At 35.6% G+C, this 26,527-nt stretch overlaps 1 protein-coding gene across 1 annotated transcript; it reads left to right on the forward strand.

Moving 5' to 3' along the window:
* The first annotated feature begins 16,971 nt into the window (after positions 1-16,971).
* LOC111990448 (dimethylnonatriene synthase) lies at positions 16,972-24,391 on the forward strand. Its single transcript, XM_065777677.1, is given in 4 exon segments — positions 16,972-17,511; positions 18,678-19,085; positions 23,678-23,882; positions 23,885-24,391. Coding segments are annotated over 4 exon segments (1,557 nt in total). The 5' UTR covers positions 16,972-16,980; the 3' UTR covers positions 24,298-24,391.
* The last annotated feature ends 2,136 nt before the right edge of the window (positions 24,392-26,527 follow it).

The following is a 26,527-nucleotide window of genomic DNA, read 5'->3' on the forward strand; positions in this document are numbered from 1 at the left end:
ATGTAGGATTTTTATTTATTTGGGTTATGTATTTAGGATTTCTGTATTTGGGTTTGTGATTTTTATGTATTATATCATTGTCAAATGTATTTTGAATGTTATGTATTTAGCATTTTTGTATTTGGGTTTGTGATTTTGAAAGGGAAAATGAGAAATCTCAAAATTAAATTATTGTAGATTTGTGGGAAATTAAATTATTGTAGATTTGTGTGATTTTGCTGTCAAATGATTTTGATATGTGTGTGTATATATATATATATATATATGCTTTTTATAAATTGGGTTGCGATTGAGGGACTTCAGATTGGGACCTAAAGGGGCATGGTGGGTGGGGCCTGTAGGGCTAGGTATGGGGGTAAAAAAAAACCATTTAGTTAACGGGGCGAGTTTGGGTGGTGGGGCGGGTACGAGAATGAAGAAACCCGCTCCAAACCCGACCCATTGCCATTCCTAATAGCTTTTGGTCATCTACATATTGTACTACATGTAGCAATCTTATAATGTCAAATTGAACTAAATGTATCAACACATCAATGGAAAAATATCAATAAATAAAATAATAATATAGTTAAACAATCCTATTTTATGGGTTACTTTAGTTTTCCATTACAAAAAGAAAAGTGACATTGTACATTTACTAACACAGAGCTGCTAAACACATTTCAAATTTTGAATATACAAACACAGAGAGAGAATCAAAGGGAGACAATACTGCAGTGGAGCTGTGGAGGGCTTGAAGGCTAAGATTTGAGTTGATCGTCCCCAATTGGTGGATGATGTTCTTTCACCAATCTGCAATATGGAATAAATTTAATGTTAAGTTAATTATTAAATATCTTTTTGGATAAACTTATTTTTTTCACAAAGAGACATGTCTCCTACCAAAGGACATGTAGGAGTCTATAAATATAAGAACTCCTTATTCATTTTGTATGTTAGATTATTTTATCGTTGTTGCTATAGTGGAGCTGTGGAGGGCTTGAAGGCTAAGATTTGAGTTGATCGTCCCCAATTGGTGGATGATGTTCTTTCACCAATCTGCAATATGGAATAAATTTAATGTTAAGTTAATTATTAAATATCTTTTTGGATAAACTTATTTTTTTCACAAAGAGACATGTCTCCTACCAAAGGACATGTAGGAGTCTATAAATATAAGAACTCCTTATTCATTTTGTATGTTAGATTATTTTATCGTTGTTGCTATTTGTTGGTGATTCCTACCTAACGGGATTACAATCTGTGCCGTTTAACAAACTTGTATGACAATTTATTTGGATATACACAATATCTAACAATTCCTCACTATATAGTAATACACACTTTCATGGGAACACGAAAGTCACCATCAACAATGGCAGTAACAAGTGTTGATGAGTGACAATGAGAGGAAGTTTGGTTCTGTTGATGGCCACTTTTGACAAATGGCCCAACAGTAGAAGAAGCCCAACAATATAGAAAAGGTGAGAAAAGGAAAATAGTAAGGGAATAAGGAGATAAGCACAGTAGATTGAAATGACAGGATTGATAGCTAGTAAGCACACAACAATAAAAAGGCGGTAAACAAGAAGTAAATGGGCCAAGGAAGCCCAAATAATGAAGTAGTAAGCCCATGAGAGTAAAAAGAGGTAAAGAAGAGGTAAATGGGATAGGGAAGCCCGGGAAATGAAATAGTAAACTCAATAGGTCAGCCTAAAGGTCAATAATCCCAAGAAATAATAAGAGGTAAGGATGTGGTAATTAGGCCGAGGAAGCTTAAAGGATCTAGCAAAAGGCCCATGAGAGAAGGAGGTAAAGAGGAAGTAAATGGGCCAAGGAAACCCAAAGAATGAAATAATGAAATAGGCTGGCATAGTAGGAATGTTGGCCAACAAAGCCTAAAAGAGGTAAAGATGTGAAAAGTGGGCCTAGGAAACCCGAGCAAATAATTGACAAAGAGGTGAGCTGGCACGGCAAGAACGTCAGCCCACAAGTTCACGGGGTAACAGGAAGTAAAAGGGAGGGTAAAGCCATAGTAGGGAAGATGAAGTGATATGGCAGGATTAATAGCCAAAAGGTCCACGAACACAAGAGAGAAAAACATGGGCTCGACAAGAAGATAAGGGCCTTGACCAAGCAATGCCTAGTCCAAAGAAGGGATGAAAGGCAGGGAACATGAGCTTAAAAACCCACACATCCTTCACGTCACAAGAGATAAACACCAACCAGAACATATAGCAAAATCAAACAAACATGGAGGAAGCAGAAATGGTGTGAAGGCCAGAAAGAAACAAATTCAGATGGCGTGGAGCATGTACAAAGGGCTAAGGCACCACCTATTTGTACCCAGCCAATACATGGGAGGTGGGCCATGGGTCAAGGTATTGAGAGGGTGTGGTTTGGTGGTGGGGAGAAAGAGGGGGTCTATTTTAGGGTTCCCGCTCAAACTTCTTTGAGGAGAGATATCATGCTGGGATGACATCTTACCCAAAAGAGGTAAATGTGGGTTGGAACCACTTGATGCATGCCATAGAGGTAGGTAATAGAGGGGCTTGATCTTTATCCAGATGATAGAAATGACAAAACAGAGAGAGGTAGGAAACAAGACAAGTAGTTATGTTTGAGAATGGAGAGTGATGCAACCAACACATTCAGAGTAATAGGAGTGGCTGAGTAGCCAGCAGGCCAGTAGGTAGTCTCAGAAGGACACCTATAAGGAGCCAAAAGCAGTTAAGGGGTAAAAATGGTAAATCCCACCATGACAGATAGTATAAAGGCGATAGCTATGAACAATAAAGGGGGATAGGAGGAATGAAAGAAGAGGTGGTAGAACGAGAAAGAAAAGAGAGAAAAGAAAAGAAAATACGAAAATCAGAGAGACATGAGTGGTAGGAATAGAAGCATGCATCAATAGACTACCTTTTTCTCTCCCTCTTGACAGACCCACTCTCTAAGAGATTGAGGATTGAAGCTTAAACCATTTAGGTCATTTTTCCGAAGTGCGTAACTTCTATGGTAGAAGCCTTCTTTAAGGTTACTCACATTGGTGATCAATTCCTTTCTTGGACTTCCATTTGCTGAGAAGCAAAGCTTACTTTTCTGGTAGACAAGTTTTTCTTTTATGCTTGTTGGGTGATTAGTTTACCATTCAGTTATTAAACTTTTTGCTGTAGCGTTATTTCCACTGTTGTATTATTTTGCCATAACTTTATTAGGCCACTTTCCCTTATTTAGGTGTTAATGTTATTTGTTTAGTATTAAAGTTATTTTGTCATATTGTATTCCTACTATAATATCTGTAATAGTTGTTCCTGCTGTGGGCACATCATACACTTAATACCTTTACTAGGATGCATTTATATTGGGATGGCTCAACTTGTGCACAAACTGGCTTAAAGTGTATTTCATTTAGGTCAGCCCAAACTCTCTTATCTCAGACCCACGGGCTGCAGTGCAGCAAGAGAGACCAAAGCCCAACAACACAAAAAGGCCCACCATAGGTTCATTCAAAGGGAAAGAAGGGAATGAGGATTTAGGGACCAACGAAGCCATTAGGAACACCGTCGATGGTAGTAAGCAAAGGAAAAGATGGAAAAAGAAAAGAAAAGAAAAACATCATAATAATAATAATAATAATAATAATAATAATAATAATAATAATGAGTTAAATATTTTTCCCCTCAATATGGAGTGCTTTGGCAAATTGAAATTCTGTTGCTTAATTAAGGTAGTATTTAATGGTCCCTTAACACTGTGTATTGACAAAATGCCTTAATTGAAAGATTATATAACGTATACAAATTTTAAAACTTTAAAGGAAAAGATCTAAATTACCATCTCAAATATGTAGTTTTCAATTTAGTAAATTTAAAAAATAAAAATAAAAATAAAAAATGATGATGCCACTTTGTCCTAAAGAATCTAGCCATTTACATTCCAATAAATCTAAGGACAAAATTAATTTCACAATTGCTGATGTGGTAGTTTATGATTGATGTATAATAGAAGTGATGTTAACAATGGTTCCATGTGAAAATGATGTATTACAAATCACCCACCTCAACCAGTTAAGAAAAAAGTTATAAAATTTTGTGCATGTGTGACTTCAGTTTGTTTTTTTGAATAGAAAAATTCCACAATGAGGAATTTAAAAGATAAAATAAGGGTAAATTCCATTAACATACCTTGAGAATTGGGATACTACGAATCATGTCCAAGACTTTTCAAAACTGACTAATTTGGTCCCTAAAAGCCAACTTAGTCCCTAAGATAGTTGAGAAAAAATGATTAATTGACCCAATAGTATTTAGGGACTAAGTTGGCTTTAGGAACCAAATTGGTCAGTTTTAAAAATCCTTAGACCTAGTTGATATTAACTCAAACTTCAAAGTATGTTAATGGAATTTATCGGTAAATAAAGTACAATAAAAGACAAAGCAATAGAATCCTCGGTACCAACTAAAGTTCCTAAACCGATTCATTGTCCGTATGCAACTTGTTTGCTAAAAAGCAAATAAATGACTTTTTGTGCTTAGGTTCTTTATATCAGAATTTTAGTAATAATAGTGTTTTAAACTGGGTTTATAATACATTACATACTTAGAGTACAACTACAAAAAGGTCTAACTTTTGTAGTTGTAGATTTGGGTTATAAATAGTGGACACTAGATACACACAACCAATGTGGGATAAACATCTCTATTTTTTTTTGAATAAATAATAATATTTATTAGAATACACAAAAATAGTAATATTTTTTAGAACACATATAAAAATAGTAGTTATGTATGAAGTTTGAACTTAAGGCAAAATGTGTGCATGAATTTATGGCTTCCAATGGGTGACAATAGCCAAATACCACGTTTTGGCAAAATTTGTGGCAAATTAACACTATTTCGAAAATATTTAGCAAACTACCACTTTTTTAGTACTCAAGTTTCTCAAAATCTAGTTCTAAATAGTACTCGAGTTTAGTGAACTCGAGTTTCTAGTGAATTGCCAGCGTGACACTACTAACCTGGAATTTGTGTAATTAAAAAAAATAATGTGGTACTCGATATTATTAAAATCGAATACTTTTTTATAGTATTCGAGCTTCATATAGTCGAGTACCCCCCCCCCCCCCCCACCCCCCCCTTTTTTTTTAATCTCCCATAGAAACTCACTCTTGCATAATTCACTCAAATCTAACCATCTATTTATAGCCAAAGTTTAGCCAAAATATCAATAGTTACACCAACATGAAACTTGTCAAGTCAAAGAAAATGGCAAGCATTTATGGCCAAAGTGTCATCCATTTCGGCCAAAAGAAAAGAAGCATGAATTTGGTTTGCATGTCCGGTGTTGTTCTTGGCTATCTTCTTTGACAATTCATGAAGAACATTTAATGCAATCTCTTGCATTTCTTCACGCATGAAACTTCTTGAATATCATGCATCTTCCTGACATGGTCATGCAAGCTATTTAATAGTTTGTTGGCTAATGTCAAGCCACAAAGTTTGACTATTCAAGTCATTCCAACATTAAAAAATGGGAAAAAAAAAGGGTAGAAAAAGGGCCAAAAATAGAAAAAAAGAAAAAGAAAAAAAAGGTACTTGGCTACACTAAACTCGAGTACTATAAAAAAGAGATTCAATTTCACTAATATCGAGTACCACATTATTTTTTTTAAATTCCAAGTCAACAGTGCTATGTTGGCGACTCACTAGGTACTGAGTATTAAAAAAGTGGTAGATTGTTAAATATTTCTAAAATAGTGTCAGTTTGCTACAAATTTTGCCAAAACGTGATATTTGACTATTTTCACCGCATCCAATGTGACAGTGATTGTGATATAAATGTCCAAGGGTTCAAAGTTGGCACTCGTTGGTACCTATAAACTGCATGGAACACGAGGAGAAAGTGAGGAAAATCTTGATTTATAATAATTTTTTAAGAAAAAAAAAAAGGCTCATGGCATATTTTTATAACGTGTAATAATAATTTTAGAAACGTGTACAATTTAATTTTAGAAACATATACGTGTACAATTTAATTAATTTCAGATAAATGAAATAATAGTATCATTTTTGTTGATTAAAAAGTCGAACGTGTTCCAAACATTTACCGTAAAAATAAAACTCATAGCATATTTTTCTTCTAATTAATATAAATATATATAACCGAAACCTTTAACTTTTTGTTGATCTCTTTAGAGCTTGCCACATCATTATTATTATCTGTATATAATATAAAAAAAACTTAAAAATAATTCCTAATTTACTTTTCTTTGACTTATGTTAGAATTTAAAAAATAGGACTCACTTTAGGTTTTAAAAAAAGAAAAAAAGAAGAAGAAGAAAGACTCATGTAAAAAAAAAACTTTAGGATTAAGAAAAAAAGAGAGAGACACTCTTGTTAGGACTCTCTCTTCCCCCCTCAAAACCCTAACAGTTACCACCTTAAAACCCTAAAGTTAACTTCACTTTAGGATTCAAAAAAAGAAAAAGAAAAAAAGAAGAGACTCAGGTAAAAAAAAAAAAAAAAAAAGTTAGGATTGAGAAAAAACAGAGAGAGAAAGACTCCTGTTAGGACTCTCTTCCCTCCTTAGATTCAAAAAAAGAAAAAGAAAAAAAGAAGAGACTCAGGTAAAAAAAAAAAAAAAAAAAGTTAGGATTGAGAAAAAACAGAGAGAGAAAGACTCCTGTTAGGACTCTCTTCCCTCCTTAAAACCTTAGCAATTACCACCTCGAAACCCTAAACTTAACTCGGCAAAACGTTCTTTCTTTGTTATATGCTTTCATATGTGCCTGAGATTTTCTTTCTAACTTATTCTTTTGTTATATTTAGAATTGATTTTGTTTTTTTAGTATCTGGGTTAATCTCCATATTTATATTGACATTAATTTTTGGGTTGAAATTTCTAATAATTATTTAATATTGTATTTGGCAGATGAAACATTTCTATTTTTTGGAGAAAAATCAAAGCTGCAACCTATATCTTCTATATAGCTTAAGGAATGGTAAATTTTAATTTGGTATATTATATGTGCGTTTGAGTTAGGATTAAAACTTAAAATTATTTCACTATTTAGCTTATTTTTGGCATTATTCATGGGCCTTAGTATACTATTTCAACTAACTTTTACTTTTATTTACAGTACTTTTAGTAATAATTTTTCAGTTTTAGCAAAATCAGCGGTATCTAAACACACTCTATATATAAATTTTTTTTTTTTGAATTTGAAGGGTTTGTTTTGTTTTGAAGTAGAATTTGGGGATTCTATAAAATTTGGAAGTTTTAAGTCTTGAGATTTTTGGTATTTGCATCTCAGTAGGTTGATCTTAATTTTTCACCTTATATGCTTTTGCTTTATTGAGAATTTTTATTTGGGTTCATGTGATTCTTTGTTTTCTTAATTAAAGCTATGATTTTTGGTTGATTAATTATTTTTTGGATTAATTTCAATTAATTATTTGTTTGGATTCAACATAAAAGATAATGGAATTAGGTGTTATAATTTTGATATTGTTCGATGTTTTGAATTGTTTAAATTGTTATTACTACGACTAAGTAAGATTGAGAAAATCATATTGCTGCTCAAATTTGAAGTTCGGTGTGTTTTCCTCATATTCTGGTCTTTGTTTATATCTTTGTAGTTTATATTAGTTTTGAGTGTGTGTATATATATAACTTTTGGGAGTTTTGCTTTATTAGTTTAAGAAATTTAAATTACTTTGTAGGTTTTGGTAACTATGCACCTGCAGTGAGATGTTGACTACATAAGCATATATATATGGTATTAACATTTTATAAAAATATCTTTTACAACCTGTGGGGCCTGAGAACTTGGTAACCTCGGCCTGCTTTACATCCGGCCTAGGGCCCATGTCGAGGAGGAAGGAGCGTCCGAGGACGAAGTATGAAGGTTTGAGTTGCTAGGAGTCCTGCTGAGGATGACCCTGTCTTCGGAGGACCGAGACCAACACTAAGTGGGGGAGCAAGCCCAGGATAGGTTGTCATCTCCACACTAAATGTGCTCACCTAACCCTCTGGCCGCAGTAATAGAGATGTGACTTCTAGACAGGGCATGCTTGGTTGCTGTAACTCACATGAGCACTGGTAAAGCAGCTGATGGGACGAACGGTCAGAAGAGAGGGGCGCAAATGATCAACAAGTGGAAGAGAGAGATTGTGAGAAAATGGGTTATATAAGGGGAAGGAGGGGCAGGGAGAAGTGGGGGACCACTGTCAAGCTCCTCGGATCAGTGCCGAGGAGTGACCTTGGAGGGTAACCCTGGTGTGCCAGCCTTTAACGGAGGGAAATTTTACATTGGGCGTTGTTCGTTTGCTAGGGCTTAGTTCTTGAACCCGCTCTCTAAAAATTCATTGTAATGGGCCAACTGGGTTTGAGTCCACTCTCTAAACAGTAGAAGTGCTCAAATTCGGTCCCTACACAACCCAATAACGTTCTATGTTAGACAACACTTTTTTTTTTTTGATGGGATGTTAGACAACACTTCTAAACTATAGACAAGCATAGAAGTTAAATATTTCTTCTCATTTTATTTTATTTAATTATGATAGTTCATTTTTTTAAAATGCTAAATAGTGAAATGTCTATAATATGCATATTATTGACCCAATTTTCTATTTCTAAATTTCTTAGATTTTATTATATAAATAACTTTTTTGTGTTTTGCAAAGGTTAGCGACTAATATATGTGTGTGCATATATATATATATATATATATTCTTATATCCCTAACTCTTTGAATGCAAAAAAAAAAAAAAAAAAAGAGTTTGTTTTTTGGAAAAGACAAAGAGAGTTATTATTAAATAGATTCACTTATATATTTTTATAACTATATACTTTAAATATTCCCAAAGTTAATGAGTTATTCTTTAGAAAAATTAAATACTGTGTGGAAAAAAAAAATTAGACATTAGTTTAAAATTTAAGTTAGTGTTTATTATTTTTTAAGGGGGGAGGGGGGGGGGGGTTGGGTTTGGTATACTGTTAACTCNGCATTGTTCTGCTCCCTGGTCACCACCTTCAGATCCTCTCGGGCCTTGACGAGGTTAGCCTCGGAACTCTTCAGAGTCCGAGTAGCTTGAAAGTGCCAGTCACGCTCCTGTTTGAGGGTCTCCTTCTGGTCGTTTGCCGCCCCCTCCAACATAAAAATAGCTTGGACAGCCTGCCAGAATAACCAATGTGCTATAAGCCCAATAAAAGAAAAAAAGTGGGAGAAGAGTCGAGGTTGTAGCCCTTACCATCCCCACATATCGCTTGAGGCTGAGGAAGACCTGCTCGCTCGTCAAAGAGTTAAGCTCAGCCATGTCCACTGGGAGCAGCAGGCTTCTCTCCAGGGCGTCTGCCACGCGCGTACCTTCGCCCTCGTTGAAATCCCTGAGGGAGGCGTTATCCCTCAAGGGCTCCCCACGGAGCATCGGGGCTGGGAGCCAGGCTTGGACCTCGGAGGGGGTGGTGTCGACGACCCGCCTCTCCTGGCTCTGGTCGCCTATCTTAAGCTGCTTGGACGGCCGCAGAGTAGTGTCCTCCTCCTGTGGGGACACCGTCCTATCCTCCACGATCCTTTTACCCTTATCCTTCTTCTTCTTATGTCCAGCAGGCACGGACCCAGAGGGCGAGCGCGTCTGAGAAGGAGAAGGAGGGAGCTTCTGCCGAGCGGAAGTCGACTTAGCCTTCGGAGGAAGAGTAGGAGTTTTTTGTTGGGACTCCCCCGGCTGGCCCTCAATCAGGTCCAGCAAGTTGGTGGTGGGCTTCCTCTTGTAACCCATTGACGGCCGAGGAGTGGCTTTTGAAGCAAGGAGGTCTGCTTCGGTCAGATTGGGATCACCCAAGTCTCCGGGAGGGTCCTCGGACTGATTAGGCTGGGCGAAAACGTCGAATGCGTCCCCTTCCCCCACTGGAGCTTCCTCGGCTGCCTCAGCGAACGGTTGGGAAGAGGAGGGGACGGCTATTGTGACAGCTTCCTGGTCGGAGGGCTCCTCGGGGAACGAAAATCCGTCCTCGGTCACAGTAATCCTTTGAAGCCGAGGATCGTTGGCGAGGATGACGTGCTTCGAAACCGGGAACGATTTCTAGGTAGGTGTATAACCCAAAATTATGTGGGCGGCCCTAACCTGGTTGTCGTCCTTGTTTATGTACACCGGTGCCCTCAGCACCTTTTGCAAATCTTCCCGGTTGACCAGATGGAAGTGACGCTGAAAGGCGTGCGGATCTGCAAACGGAAAGCACCACCGCGTTAGTAAAAAAAAAGGGGGAAGAAAAAAGATGAGAACTTGAAACCCTATCTGTCTCCTACTGCCCCACTTGGTATTCCCTCTGTTGTTAGGCAGTGAAGGCCATCGTGCCACTCCCCTGACACAATGAGGAAATCCTCGTAGAACCCCTTGCTGGACTCGGGGAGGCACTGAATGAGCCGCACCCTGTTGTCTCTCGTCTTCAGGTAATACGACTTGCCCTTAAAAAGCTGAAGGTTGTAACACCAATTCACGTCGTGGTGGGTCAACCTCAGCCCCATCTTCTCGTTCAAGGCGTCCACACAGCCCAGAATCCTAAAGATGTTTATCCCACACTGGGTGGGGGCCAACCGGAAGTGCATGAGGTAATCCCTCATCATCGGCCCCATGGGGATCGTCATTCCCCCTTCAAGGAAGGCGACTATGGGAATTACCACCTCGCCCTCCTGCCTGTGTATGCGCCACTCCCCGTCCTCACAATGTCTCAGACTTACATTGTCGGGAATTTTGTAGTCGGTGATGAATTTCTCCATCGCCTCCTCAGTATCAACGTATTTCTTAAACTTACCCATCCCGGTAGACGCCTAAAAGAACTAAGAAAGAACAGGCAAAGTAGAAAAAAGGGTAAAAAGAAAGAGAGGCCAAAGAGAGACAGAGCGACTTACAGGAAAGAGGAAGGGCTCCTCGGACAGGCTTTTGTGCTGGAGGTGCTAGTAAGAGTGTGGCTGAACTCAAGAGGGGCGCACGAATGTTCTTGATTACAAATGAGGAACCGGAAGAAGCGGTTCGTACGGGTATTTATATCCCAAATCGAGGAACCATGCGGGCTTTCCCGCTCATAAATGCAAGACGAATCTCCACCGTTGGATGGGTAACGCCTCATTGGACGTAGGGAGCACAGAGCCGCTGAATTTAATGATGGACACGTTACGTGCTCCGAAACGTCAGCGACGTGCCCTTGGCAGGTGAATGGACCCCAGCACTGACGAGGGGTGGGGGGGGTGAGGTCGAGGATGTCAAAATCCTTCTCCCCGCCCGAGGATGCATGCAGCAAGATTTTGAGGGGCTATTGTGGGGTCAGAAAATCGAGTAGCCAAGACCCACTTCAACCCAGGCCCAAATGGCCCACGTCGAGGACACACGATGGGTCCGAGGATGACCCTATCCTCGGTCGTCCGAGACCTCGGTTCGGAGAAGGGCAAGCTCTGGGCGAACCGTCACCTCACCACTGAATACGTTCACCTAACCCCTCTGGCTGCATTAATGAGGATGTAACCCCTTGCCAGGGCGACATCGATCAGGGTGAACCACTTGAGCACGAACATGACTTTTGATGGGATAGGCGGTCAGGAGGAAGGCCAATAGATGACCAACAGGAGGAAGAAGATGAGCATATATAAGAAATGGGAGCAAAGTGTAAATGGGGGGGGTCTTTTTTGAAGGGGGAGAAAAGCCTCCTCGGCCATGGGCCGATGAGCATCCCCCAGTTGTAAACTATTCTAAGTATTTTTTCAATAAAAGAGAAAGGAGTTCATGCTTCGTGAAGGCCGGCCAGCGCCTAAACCTTCGATCCACTCTCTACAAATTTATTGTTCTGGGTTCGTTGGGCTTTTAACCCATATCCTTTGGGACAGAGCTACAAAAACAGACCTTACATATGGTATTAACATTTTATAAAAATATCTTTTACAACCTGTGGGGCCTGAGAACTTGGTAACCTCGGCCCACTTTACATCCGGCCTAGGGCCCATGTCGAGTAGGAAGGAGTGTCCGAGGACGAAGTATGAAGGTTTGAGTTGCTAGGAGCCCTGCTGAGGATGGCCCTGTCTTCAGAGGACCGAGACCAACACTAAGTGGGGGAGCAAGCCCAGGATAGGTTGTCACCTCCACACTAAATGCGCTCACCTAACCCTCTGGCCGCACTAATAGAGATGTGACTTCTAGACAGGGCATGCTTGGTTGCTGTAACTCACATGAGCACTGGTAAAGCAGCTGATGGGACGAACGGTCAGAATAGAGGGGCGTAAATGATCAACAAGTGGAAGAGAGAGATTGTGAGAAAAGGGGTTATATAAGGGGAAGGAGGGGCAGGGAGAAGTGGGGGACCACTGTCAAGCTCCTCGGATCGGTGCCGAGGAGCAACCTTGGAGGGTAACCCTAGTGTGCCAGCCTTTAACGGAGGGGAATTCTACATTGGGTGTTGTTCGTTTGCTAGGGCCTAGTTCTTGAACCTGCTGTCTACAAATTCATTGTAATGGGCCAACTGGGCTTGAATCCACTCTCTTAACAGTAGAAGTGCTCAAATTCGGTCCCTACACAACCCAATAACGTTTTATGTTAGACAACACTTTTTTTTTTGATGGGATGTTAGACAACACTTCTAAACTATAGACAAGCATAGAAGTTAAATATTTCTTCCCATTTTATTTTATTTAATTATGATAGTTCATTTTTTTAAAATGCTAAATAGCGAAATGTCTATAATATGCATATTATTGACTCAATTTTCTATTTCTAAATTTTTTAGATTTTATTATATAAATAACTTTTTTGTGTATTGCAAAGGTTAGCAGAAAGGACCTTATTTTTTATTTTTTGATGACCAACAAGAAAAGAATGTGAAACCATGGAAGATTGTTAACCTTAGTTATAAGAGCGAATTTCCACCACTCAAATAGTAGGTGTTCGTGTTGAGTTTATCTTCATGGGAACAAAGTGACAGGTGTTNCGACTAATATATGTGTGTGCATATATATATATATATATATATATTCTTATATCCCTAACTCTTGAATGCAAAAAAAAAAAAAAAAAAGAGTTTGTTTTTTGGAAAAGACAAAGAGAGTTATTATTAATAAGATTCACTTATATATTTTATAACTATATACTTTAAATATTCCAAAGTTAATGAGTTAGTTCTTTAGAAAAATTAAATACTGTGTGGAAAAAAAAATTAGACATTAGTTTAAAATTTAAGTTAGTGTGTTATTATTTTTAAGACAGGGGGGGTGAGGGGGGGAGGGGTTGGGTTTGGTATACTGTTAACTCAATTCTCCTCTCATTATATACTGTTTTTTTCACTCTCTCCTATTGTTTCAAGGTTTTTTTTTTTTTTTTTTTTTAATTTAACAGTTTGTCTTTTATTATCAATAGAATAGAATAATATATATGTACCAAAAGAAGCCTATTGGTATCTAGGCTTTTTTTTTTTTTTTTTTTTTTTTTGAGATAACACACATGGGAAGAGGGGGATGTTTTAAATAAACTGACAGTGGTGTATATTTTAAAAATGACCTAACTCTTGAATAACAACATAGACTTTTAAACCTCTTTAACTCACACTCATTTTCAATGTAAATTTACTTACTGTTTTTCTTTTAGAATATTAAGTATTTTAACATACACACCACACACACAGGAGAGGGGAGAAAATCTTAAAGAAACTGATTAAGAATGTATCTAGGCTTAATGATTAAGAACAATCATCAAGGGGTATGTAAATACCATAAATTCAAATTCTATAATATCTATAAAAAAAAAAAATTTTTATTTGTTGCTGATGTTTTGTCATCTCTATCTCTATTGCTGTCTAGTTTCTACACTCTTCTACTCTCATAGGTTCTCTCTCTAATGTGTAGAAGAAAACAACCAACCATAACAAATTAAACAATACTAGGTTCATATTTGTAAACAAACATCCACAAAAAACAATAACTAGGTTGGGTGTCATAGCTGCTAATTGGCTAGTAATGAAATTTAGGATCTTCAAATTTACGACAAGTTTTTTTTAAGTCTATGTACTTTGACTCATAACTTGGGTCTCCAAAAGAACACTATTTACAGAGGCCGTTTGGACTCAGCGTTTTGCTGAGTCCACGTTTCACGTTTTGCCTTTTTTTTTTTTTTTTTTTTTTTTTCCGGAAAGTGAACAGTAAAATCACATGATTTACTGTTCAGGAGACAAAATATGTTTATGCACTGTTTTGGCACTGTTCACCAGCACTAAAAAAATATTAAAAATGGGTCCACGGTACTATTTACATATTTAAAATTATTTTGCTACAGTATTTTCAGTTTTCAGTTTTCAGTTTTTCAGTTTCAGCAACAAAAGTTCAATCCAACACACCCACAATATCAACACAAATTTAATGATGTCATAGTTACAATATGAGAATTTCTATATAAGAAAAACGTGATACGTCTAGGCCACTAAAAAAGAAAGTGTTTGTTCTGAGTTGTCTTCATGGGAAGAAAGTAACAGGTGTTTGGATCTCAATGTTTTATGTAAGAATCTATGAAACAATGTGAAACACGTGGAAGATTATTAACCTTAGGTTATAAGAGCGAATTTCCACCACTCAAATAGTAGGTGTTCGTGTTGAGTTTATCTTCATGGGAACAAAGTGACAGGTGTTTGGATTGCTCAGTTTTGTAAGTCAATAGTAGCGGCGGCTCCAGAATTTTTTTCGGAGTCATTAGTGTTGTAATTTTTGTGCGCTAAAAATAGTGTAATTTTTTGCTAATAAAAAAAAAAAGTGCGAAAAAAACAATTTTATTTTGTGCTAATTGTAAAATAAGCTAGAATTTGGAGAAAATGTTTATTTATTTATTTTTAGGAATGAAGTAACAATTTTAAGAATAAAGTTATTGACACAATACTTTCACAACAAAATTTAAGTGGCAATTTGTTAAAGATATGTAAAAAAAAACAATATCATTTGTTAGTTTAGATAAAAACCAATTAAAATTTGCCACTTAACCTTTATTGTGAAAATAATATTGTGAAAATAACATTAAAATGGTCATATTCAAGCTTATTTCAACTAGGATTAAACAAAATTTAAAATTAGGGTGTTAAAAATTTTATTTTAGGGCTCAAAAAAAAAATTAAAAATTTAAGTATAATTTTTGTTTTTGGGCCAGGTCTAGGGGTTCATTTGAACCCTTTGGGCTGGCTATAGAGTCGCCCATGCCCAATACTGAGTTTTCATCGCTCAAAAGTCGGGAACCTCACCACAATTAAACTTGTTTGGACTTGTTCATTAACTCAATTTCTTTCGCTTATACATCAAAAAAAAAAAGTTTGAGTAAAGAAAATTGAAAACAACGTTTTGCTGTTTTTCAATTATAAAAAATTAGTTAGGATGACATTTTTGTAATTATAATGAATTGTGTGGGATCCATTTCTATGTATTGTTCACATCGAGTCAGCCCCTTTACTCTCTTCAACAACTTTTGGTGGTATTGACCTCAACTCTACGAGCCTTTTTTTTTTTTTTTTTTTTTTAATCATTAAAAAAATTTGATGGTATGAGAAAATGAGAGCGAGAATGATATAAAATGTGTTAGTCTGTGAATATATGATCTATGTACATTGTATTCAAAATTGAGCAAACAACTCCATGTGAGATACTTACAATTTTGTCTATTATAATGCTTTATTTAATAAATACATTTATTATATATCTGTTGAGTGAACTTTAATCCTTTAATAAAATTATTACAACTCGAAGAAATATCAATAACCAGTCATTTTCAAATTTAGATAGACATTAGGATCAAGGTTGAAAATTATTAATATATATGACATGGGTGTGTCTTGATAGTTATATTTTTAAAATAAGATTAAGATCTACTTCGAAAAATGTTATATCTAAATTAAAGCTAAGCATATAGAAAAGAAAAGGTATCTAATATTCTAACTAAGGGCCAATATAGGATGAAAATTGAAGACAGACTTTGATTTTCTAAAATTGTGTTTGTCATAATGAAATGAGAAAAGAAAGAGGGGTATGTTTGGAGAGTGTATGTTGAATACTTTTTAAATTTGTTTTGGACTGTTATTTTCTAGGGGTTTAGTAATTTTTAAATGATTAAGTGCTTAAATGTTGCCTGTGTTTTGAATTTTACTCCTTTCATAGTCAGCAGAAGTTTTTTTTTTTTTTGATGGAAGACAGTTGACAGAAGTTAATTGAATATAGTTTGAAAACATCATGCTTTGGAGACCATATAAGATTTCAAATGAGCCTTAGAAGACATCATGCATTGGAGAATGGAGACTATATAAGATTTCAAAAATAGTTAACAAATGGTCACAAGGCTTTCCAAGCATGAAAGATATCTAAGTTGGAGCTGACTTAGCACACTGAAAAAACAACTTCATTTTTGAATAAATAAAGTTGTCTACTATGACCACTCATTTAGTCATGGTAATATTAGATTTCTACAAAGTATACTTTGATCACTTGACATGTTCATATGGCGCAGAGCTTGATATAAATTAAAAAGAACATTTATCATTCCGGTTCAGTATAGTCAGTCTACTTTGACATCTTATATGAATTTAATTACAAACTTACACAATCCAACATGAAATATATATATACACACGCTCAAATCAAGCCTCATACTCACAAATTTGTTCAAGAATATGTGTTTGAGGCTTTGAGCTTAGCTCAATTAATAGTTGAGGCCAAACGTATGTTTTAATTTGTCCAACATTTTTAGTTTTTTACATGAATGGGACTTGAATTACCAAGTTTGTCTTTACATAATTTAGTTACTTGAATGAGAATATAGGTTCTCTCTTTTTGGAAGATATAGCATAGTGTTTGTAATCCAATTTCCTTCGCAAAAGTAACAAGATAAATATTCTAAACGTGGTTAACCCTTTACTTGGGTTGGATTGTGATACTGGTACTATAAATACACTACAAACTCTCACACAACTTACCATCCCAACTTCTTAAGACCACCATGGAGTTTTGTTATCATATCCTAACTATTTTAGGGCTTTTTACTTTGACAGTAATCTTCATTGCCTTAAACATCAAACCAAATACCAAGAGGGGTTACACCAAATGCATTGAAATCCCTGAACCCTCTGGGGCACTACCAATCATTGGCCACCTTCATCTTCTAGGAGGCCAAGAGCCAATGGCCAAAATTCTTGGAGCCATTGCCGATAAATATGGCTCATTCTTCTCACTCAAAATGGGTATCCATCGAATGTTGGTGGTGAGTAGTTGTGAGATGGTAAAGGAATTCCTCGCTACCCATGACAAAACTTTTGCTACAAGGGCAAGCATTGCAGTTGGAAAATACTTGTTTTATAACAATGCTACATTTGCTCTTGCTCCTTATGGTCAATATTGGCGTGATGTGAGAAAGATGGCCACTCTTGAGCTTCTCTCGAGCCATAGGCTTGAAAAGCTCAAGCATGTTCGATTCTCAGAAGTGGAGTCTTTGATCAAAAACTTGCACTTGCTTTGTACAAACAAGAAGGTGGTGACTATTAGTGAGTTTTTTGACCACATGACCTTCAATATCAGCCTTCGGATAATTGTTGGTAAGCGATTTTCTGCCACCACATATGGTGAAGAAAAGAGTGAGGCATGCCGTTTCCGAAGTGCCATTAAAGAGGCTCTTTATCTTACATTGCCGATAAATATGGCTCATTCTTCTCACTCAAAATGGGTATCCATCGAATGTTGGTGGTGAGTAGTTGTGAGATGGTAAAGGAATTCCTCGCTACCCATGACAAAACTTTTGCTACAAGGGCAAGCATTGCAGTTGGAAAATACTTGTTTTACAACAATGCTACATTTGCTCTTGCTCCTTATGGTCAATATTGGCGTGATGTGAGAAAGATGGCCACTCTTGAGCTTCTCTCGAGCCATAGGCTTGAAAAGCTCAAGCATGTTCGATTCTCAGAAGCAGTGGCGGAGCTAGAATTTTGATTCAGAGGGGGCAAAATTAAAAGATATTATTCAAACTGAAATTGATCTAAAAAATATTAATCGATAATAATAACAAAATAAATAAATAGTTGTAAGAAAATAAATATATTTCATATTATTAAAATAAATTTTTAAAAAATAACCAATTCATACTACGAAATTTACAACAAAAAGTTTACAAACTGATGTGGTAAAAATGTGATTAGTGTTATTTAAATTATAATAAATAAATGTTTGGAATTATTTTCTGTGATTGGTAACATACCAATTTGTAAGATATAAGTAATAAAATTTATAGTAACTCTAGCATCACTCAACAATAAAATACTGTGAAAAGTATCCTTAACAGTAAAAATGGTAAAAAAAATAATAAAAAAGAAAAAAGAAAAAAATTGTGAAACAGGGGGTCAAACTTGAGATAAGATGAAAGCCACTAAAAGAACAGTAAAATAGGTGAAAAGGTTATAGATTTGGCGTCTGAGAAAACTTTTTTTACTTTTCTTTTTTTTGTGTCATAATCACTTTTAAGTTTCAACCAAGTTCTTTTTTAGTTTTTTTCTCTATGCCAGTCTTTTTTTAAGATTACATATTCATAACAATTTTAGGAGGAGTCAGAGGGGGCAGGTGCCCCCCCTCGCCCCCCTCTGGCTCCGCCCCTGCTCAGAAGTGGAGTCTTTGATCAAAAACTTGCACTTGCTTTGTACAAACAACAAGGTGGTGACTATTAGTGAGTTTTTTGACCACATGACCTTCAATATCAGCCTTCGGATAATTGTTGGTAAGCGATTTTCTGCCACCACATATGGTGAAGAAAAGAGTGAGGCATGCCGTTTCCGAAGTGCCATTAAAGAGGCTCTTTATCTTAGTGGCGTGTTTGTGTTGTCCGATGCTTTTCCACATCTTGAATGGATGGACCATAGAGGTCATGTGAGTTCCATGAAGAGGACTGCTAAGGAACTTGACTCGGTGCTTGAGATTTGGCTTGCTGAACATCTTCAGAAACGACTAGAGCAGAAGAGTGATGGTGATAGCGATTTCATGGACGTGATGCTATCAAGCTTTCCGGAGGATGTTGAGATTTCGGGGCATACCCGCGACATTATTGTCAAGGCAACAGCACTGGTACGTTGTTATTATAAACTTTTCAAAAATGTACATACTTGTATGCAATAATTGTTGCATAATTGAGTTATGTGGCAGCAGAAAAAGACATGCAACATGACATTGCTCAATTTTGAACTAGAGCAGAAGAGTGATGGTGATAGCGATTTCATGGACGTGATGCTATCAAGCTTTCCGGAGGATGTTGAGATTTCGGGGCATACCCGCGACATTATTGTCAAGGCAACAGCACTGGTACGTTGTTATTATAAACTTTTCAAAAATGTACATACTTGTATGCAATAATTGTTGCATAATTGAGTTATGTGGCAGCAGAAAAAGACATGCAACATGACATTGCTCAATTTTGGACCTAGAAGCATGGTTCTCAGACCCGGATCGGACCGTACGGTCCGACCCGGTTAACCGTGAACCCCTTGTTATTCCGGTTCTTTTAGAACTGAGAACCTCTCTATGTGAAAAATGCATGAAATCGCTCGAACCGCGGTCAAACCGTACGGTTCAGAGAACCGTGGACGGTTTTAAAGGTTCGCACGGTTCCATTTTTTTTTACTATATTTGGCCGGAAAACAGATCTTATTTGGCCGGAAAATAGGAGTCAGTCCATAAAGAATTTGAATATAAAAAATAAAAAAACAAATTGCGAGAGAGAAAAAGAAAACAGAGAGCCAAGTTGGTGCGATTGCTAACATCACTGTTAATTTTCTGGTAGTATATCTTTCCGATCATCCCCACCTCCTATTTTCTTCTTCTCCTTCTCGGCCACGCTTCGCCCAGCAGGCAGCAGCTAGAAACCCATCTCCTCATATTAGCTCTTGTTTCTTGTTTTTGACTGAGTAGTGCACTAATAACTTGTATAGCTGTATTCTTGTTTTTGTTAAGTGTGCCCACTGTTTTGCCTGACAAAACCACTACCACGTGACCTCATGAAGCTCAGTAGACTAATAGTAAGATTTGACCATTCAAATTTTTTTAACTTTTCTCATCCGCCAATATTGAGGTCCTTTTAAACAATAGGTGTCCCTCTTCTTTTCCTCCCCTTTTTTTTTTTAAATTTTTTTTTAATGTTATTTAAGGTTAGCGTCCTTCTAAAGTTATTATTATTGTTATTATTATTATTATCACACGGTTAACTAATCAACATAAAAATAAGAAAATAAATATTATATATATGTTTGCTTAAGCTTTGATATTTTTTGTTTGCCTTGTCAAAATTATAATATGAAAAATATAAAGATACCTCTTTTATCTAATTGGACTATTTTAGTTAATTTTTCTATTTGTACTAATTAAAAGTATTTATTTATATTTTAAATAATTAATAAATTAATTATGACGTCATCAAGGTTCGATCACGGTTCGACCTCGGTCCGACCTCAAAAACCTTGAACCTCTTCTATTTACGGTTCGATGAACGGTCCGGGTCTGAAAACCTTGCCTAGAAGAGAGAATTATAAAAATTTAATCCTGTTAAGTATCATCTCAAATTTTAAAGTGAGTTCAGAGTGATTCATTTATGGGCAAAATCACTGTATTTATTTGATGAGCATGAGGGGCTTATTTTGTGAGAAGGACTTTTTGAAAGTCGCTTATTGAAAATACCACAGTTCACAAAGAAATAATTTTATTTTGTGAGTCTAGCGGGCCACCATTCAATAATTATTTTTTGGTTTTTTTGAGAAAACATTCAATGGTTAGGGGTTGTTTAGATTGAGGGAAAAGGATAGGGAGTAGAGTAGAGTTGGCTGAAAATAAATTAATTTTGAGCAAATTCTACTCTACTCCATCTCTCTTCTCCTTAATCTAAACGGACTATGTGTTGGCTTCTTTTTAGGTGAGCCTGCATATTCTTTAATTAAATGTTGAGTTTTTTTTTTTATATGGGTTGAACATATAATTTTTTTAAAATTAACTTTTTAATTATTAAACAATTGGTCAAAATCATTACCTTTTTTTAAAAAAGAAAACGAAAAAGAGTTTAATCGATAAACACCTGGAATCAAAGTTGGTTTTAATGGTCAAAACCTTGGTTTAACCAGTTTTGAGTCTTTTGACCCCCTTTATATTTTTTCGTGGACTTAATTAGTCTGGATCCAAATCTTGGTCGAACTGGTTAAATTAATCAGTGACGTACTTTTTAGCTAAGTTTGTTAAATCTATTTCTAATGATATAATTTAGCTAGATCGAAGATCTTCTTCCTCCTCCCCTAGAGGCTTTTTCTTTTGATGTAAATTAGTGCTTCTCTTTTGTGAATGATAGTAGTTTTCCCCCCCTTTTTTTTTTTAATTTAAAAAAAGAGTCTGGTCTTGCCTTTAAAACATGGGCTATTACATTACATCTCATTATTTTTTCTTCTCTTCTTCTAAGTAGTTTACTGCCAGAAGATTTAAAAAAAAAAAAAAAATTGGGAAATGAAAATCTAGAAAAAAAAAAGAAATAGTAACGCATAAATAAGTAATAAAAAACTAATATTAAAAGCATGGTGATTTCAAAAAAAAAAATTAAAAGTTTAATCAATCTTTCCAGTATAAAACTAATTTACAATTTGCATTTTTCAAAATCACAAAGATAACAGCCATTAATTTAACTAAATAACATAAGCTTATAATTTATGAAGACAAGATTTTAGATAACAGCCATTATTTAGGTACAGCCTTTTCAAATAATTTAGTTTAAAAAACTAAAAAAAAAAAAAAAAAATTGTACCCAAACTGACAAAGGACTCAAAGAAGCACATGAGAAAACATTGTGGGGCTGTCTCGTTTTTGTCTCCCATCAATTTGGGAAACAAAGGAAAAAAATGGTAACTGATCTTACATCTCCCGTTTTCATCTCCATTTTCCTTCCATTTTGAACGGATCAAAATATGTAGGCCTCTTTCCATGCTCTCCATTTTCCTCCATACTAAACGGCTGAAAAAGTCACTCTCTCACCAATTTTTTCTCCTCATTTTCCATCATCCCAAAATCCACTCAACCAAACATAACATTATTATTCTACTTGATATAAGCTAATAAAAGAATAACAAAAACAAAGTCTTAGTCCCAAAATTTGAGTGGACTATAGAATATATTATTGAACATAGAAAGAGGACACTTAAAATTTATATGATAGGTGGCATTATATTCAAATATGCCTGTGACCTTTCAATTCAGGTTTGTTTGGTTTCTCTGGGTCCCTAAGGCTAAGAATGCACGTGATTTGAATTTTTTTCAGGTACAATTTGAAAGTTGTGAGGACGAGATTTAAACCTTAGCCGTCATTAGTGTTAGCATTAGGAGATGTTAATTAAACTATAAAAGTCTTGGCACAAATTGTACTTATATTATTAGAAAATATGCACTTAGTAATTGATTTCCTTTGAGAAATTTGGTGGTTACTCTAATTAACAAAAATTTTAAATGAAGAGATAGCCTTTCTCTAGTACTAGCTAACTACCACCACCCCCTTAGTTTATTTCTTTGTTTTTGTCTGTTAGATTAAACGATCAAAATTTTCTAATGACAACTCATGCAAACATTGATGTTAGGGGTCAAAATTTTGAGTATATTCCATTCAGTTCTGGAAGAAGGTCATGCCCGGCAATCACATATGGCATGCAAGTAGTTCACTTGGCACTAGCTCGTGTGCTTCAAGGATTTGATATGACAACCATGGCAAGTGTGAAGGTGGACATGCTTGAAGGACCAGGAATTGCCTTACCTAAGGTCAATCCACTTGACGTTGTACTCAAGCCTCGCCTTCCTTTGGAGAGTTATTAATGGGTGAGAAGCTAATACTTCAATCTCAAGATTATTGCGCAAAATGTACTCATTTTAGGGAGAATTATTATGTACCCCTAGAATAAAGTGACTGGTATTCTATCTTTTACATGTTAATACTTGTCTTAATTAGTGGTATTGTTAAATAACAATTGGCTTATTATTGTGGTTTAGCATCTACTCTTTTTTTAAATATCATATTTTTGAAATTAGTAATAGTTTCAATATGCATGCAACATTTCTCATCAAACGTTTCAACTCATAATAAGGGATTTAAATAAATTCTTTGACTTAATAAATACTCGTATCACATATCCTTCAAGCTGAAAGAACAAATATAGAGCTTAAAGCTGAAACTTAGGTGCTCACAATATCTAAGCCAAATGATTAGAGCTTATTATTAATAATTCCATCTTGGCATAAACTTATTGAGTAATGTTATAGATGCAAACTATTTTACAAAATTTTTACAAAATATTGATGTGACAAATTTTTATTGGTTCTCATTTGGGATTACCATTCATATCATATTTTTATTTACCAATAACTATACACCATATTAACTGTTTGTAAAATAGTTTATGACTTCANATAGTTCAAATTTTTGGAATAATTAAAATTTATCATAATATCAAAAGAGGATATTATCAGTTCAAATTCCATCTCCACTTTATCTTTCATTAAAAAAATTACCATATGTGAAGCACATTTAATAAGGCAATTTAGGTTCACAATTTAAGGGTGTATATTAAATTCATTATTTCCTAATAATTCAAGATTTTGGAACAATTGATAATTTATTGTTGTATATGCGTTTGTGTTTTTGGCAGATTCTCCTCCTTACAGGAGCGGGAAGCACATCTACTACACTAACATGGGCAATCTCCTTGCTTTTAAACCACCCAAGTGTGCTAAAGGCTGCCCAAGAAGAGCTAGACATGCACGTAGGGAAAGATAAATGGGTGGAAGAATCTGATATGAAGAACTTAAAATACCTCCATGCCATTGTTAAGGAAACCTTACGTTTGTATCCACCGGTCCCCTCACAGGAATACGTGAGGCCATGGAAGATTGTACTGTTGGTGGCTATTTTGTTCCAAAGGGCACTCGTTTGCTCGTTAACATATGGAAGTTGCAACGAGACCCTCGTGTGTGGTCCAACCCATCTGAATTCCAACCAGAGAGATTTATGACAACTCATGCAAACATTGATGTTAGGGGTCAAAATTTTGAGTATATTCCATTCAGTTCTGGAAGAAGGTCATGCCCGGCAATCACATATGGCATGCAAGTAGTTCACTTGGCACTAGCTCGTGTGCTTCAAGGATTTGATATGACAACCATGGCAAGTGTGAAGGTGGACATGCTTGAAGGACCAGGAATTGCCTTACCTAAGGTCAATCCACTTGACGTTGTACTCAAGCCTCGCCTTCCTTTGGAGAGTTATTAATGGGTGAGAAGCTAATACTTCAATCTCAAGATTATTGCGCAAAATGTACTCATTTTAGGGAGAATTATTATGTACCCCTAGAATAAGTGACTGGTATTCTATCTTTTACATGTTAATACTTGTCTTAATTAGTGGTATTGTTAAATAACAATTGGCTTATTATTGTGGTTTAGCATCTACTCTTTTTTTAAATATCATATTTTTGAATTAGTCTGTTTGTAAAATAGTTTATGACTTCAGCATTTTCCATACTTATTCATGCATCTCACAGCCAAAGATCTTAAAAATCAAGGAAATCCTAATGGAGGATTTTAAAACAGAACATGCACACATCAAAAACATGATGCACATAACCAAAGAGAAGCCAGCATAACAAGGTAACTAAAATCTTTTAGGAAGCAAGTATTACATAAGCACAGGGTAGTTAAAGCAGGTATTTCTTTAGGTACAAAACAATTGAATCAAGCCATGAAAAAATTAATACAAGTGGTACACATATCCACATGCCAGCAATTTACTAGCAAGTGGGTCCAAAACACATACATCATTTTGGATGAGACCAAAAGTTCATATCCATATCACAAGTGGAGGCCAAAAAATTCATTCCCAATTGCTTAGATGACAAAGTTGAAGGAGTTTGGAATGTATGACACAGCACTTACTTTCAAAAGAAACATAGCTAGGAGATACACGAATTCAAGTAAAAAAAAAAAAAAAAAGAAAGATAAATTACAAAGTTAGTTCTTATTTTTTATGTCATATTTTAATTTGGTTTCTAATTTTTTAATTATGTCAAATTGATTCCTAACTTTTTGGTATTGTGTCAAAATAGTTTCGGCCATTAAGTGATAGATAAAAAATGCTGTAATGGTTAAAGTCTAAATAAAATATTATTTTCATTCTACGTGTACTGTCACGTCAACGTTAAAAAGAAATTAAAAAAAAGAAAAAAAAAAGTCCTTAATGGCCTTTGTGTTCTTAGTGAACCCATCACCCACACCTCTGAAATCCATGAAATCAAACGCCATAAGTCTCAGCCTGGCATAGGCTTTCCTTGATTAACACCATGACCAAACACGAGTAACCCATCAAAGATATTCCTTTACCAAATGACAATCGAAGCGCACGCAATGATTCACAGCACAATGAACAATGTTCTGTGCGATGAAAGCAATGCTACCAGTACCTCTAGTGATGTAACAGGTTTGATAATTTTCTTTGATTTTCATTTTATGATCATGGCTACTGCCTGGTGCCTTATGTAATGGCAAGTCAATTTGGTTTTAAGGGAAATAGTGAGAATGGGAGAGTTAGAGAGAGACAATATTGAAAGTTCAATCAACCTTACAAATACAATTATACAAACTTTCCGACGAAAATGTACGGAAGCATCTAGAGCATCACCTTATAGCTCGTGGTTGGTCTAACAATTTCTCTCTTTTTTTTTCTTTGTATAATCATTCCAATTTTTAAAGATCCGTGTTTGTACTTGATTTATTTTCGATTTTAATCTTGTTTACATTGTTTGCTAGTTTGGGTCTATTTTACAGTATTGATTTTTTTTTAAAGAATCTTTTACAATATTGATCTCAAGTGGGTATTCGATTCTGAGGTGATTGTATTTGTTTCCTTAGCTTATTTTCTTCTGAAAAGAATCTTACAAAAAACTTTCATTTTAGTCCAATTTGTATTCAATTGATTGGCCTAACTGAAGGAGCTTAAAGAGTTTCTGTCATGGAGTCTGAGGAGAGAGAGAGAGAGAGAGAGAGAGAGAGAGTTATAGTAAATTAGAAATTGTTGATATTTATAATTAATGTCATGTGGCAGCGTATGTGGAAGTTATGTAATGTAAAAAATAATATTTTATTTTGACTGTTAGTCATGTCAACATTTTCCATTTATCACTTAACAGTTGAGACCATTTTGACACAATACTAAAAGGTTAGGGACCAAACTAACACAATTAAAAATTAGGGATCAAATTGAAATGTAACATAAAGGATAGGGACCAACTTCGTAATTTACCAAAAAAAAAAATTTATTCACTTAAGAATTCCTCCAAAACTACAGCGCACTCTTGGTGCAGTTGTTACTCCACAAGTATAAGTGCTTGTGGGGTGTAGGGGGAAGGGTCGGGGTTCAAGTTTCCAAGAACAAGCTTTACATACATATACACTTAAATTAAGCTAGAATAAAATTTCTATCTTGTATAAAATACTTCTATCTTTTA

Source organism: Quercus suber, unplaced genomic scaffold (genome assembly GCF_002906115.3).
Source record: "Quercus suber isolate HL8 unplaced genomic scaffold, Cork oak 2.0 scaffold_161, whole genome shotgun sequence".
Taxonomy (NCBI): Eukaryota; Viridiplantae; Streptophyta; class Magnoliopsida; order Fagales; family Fagaceae; genus Quercus; species Quercus suber.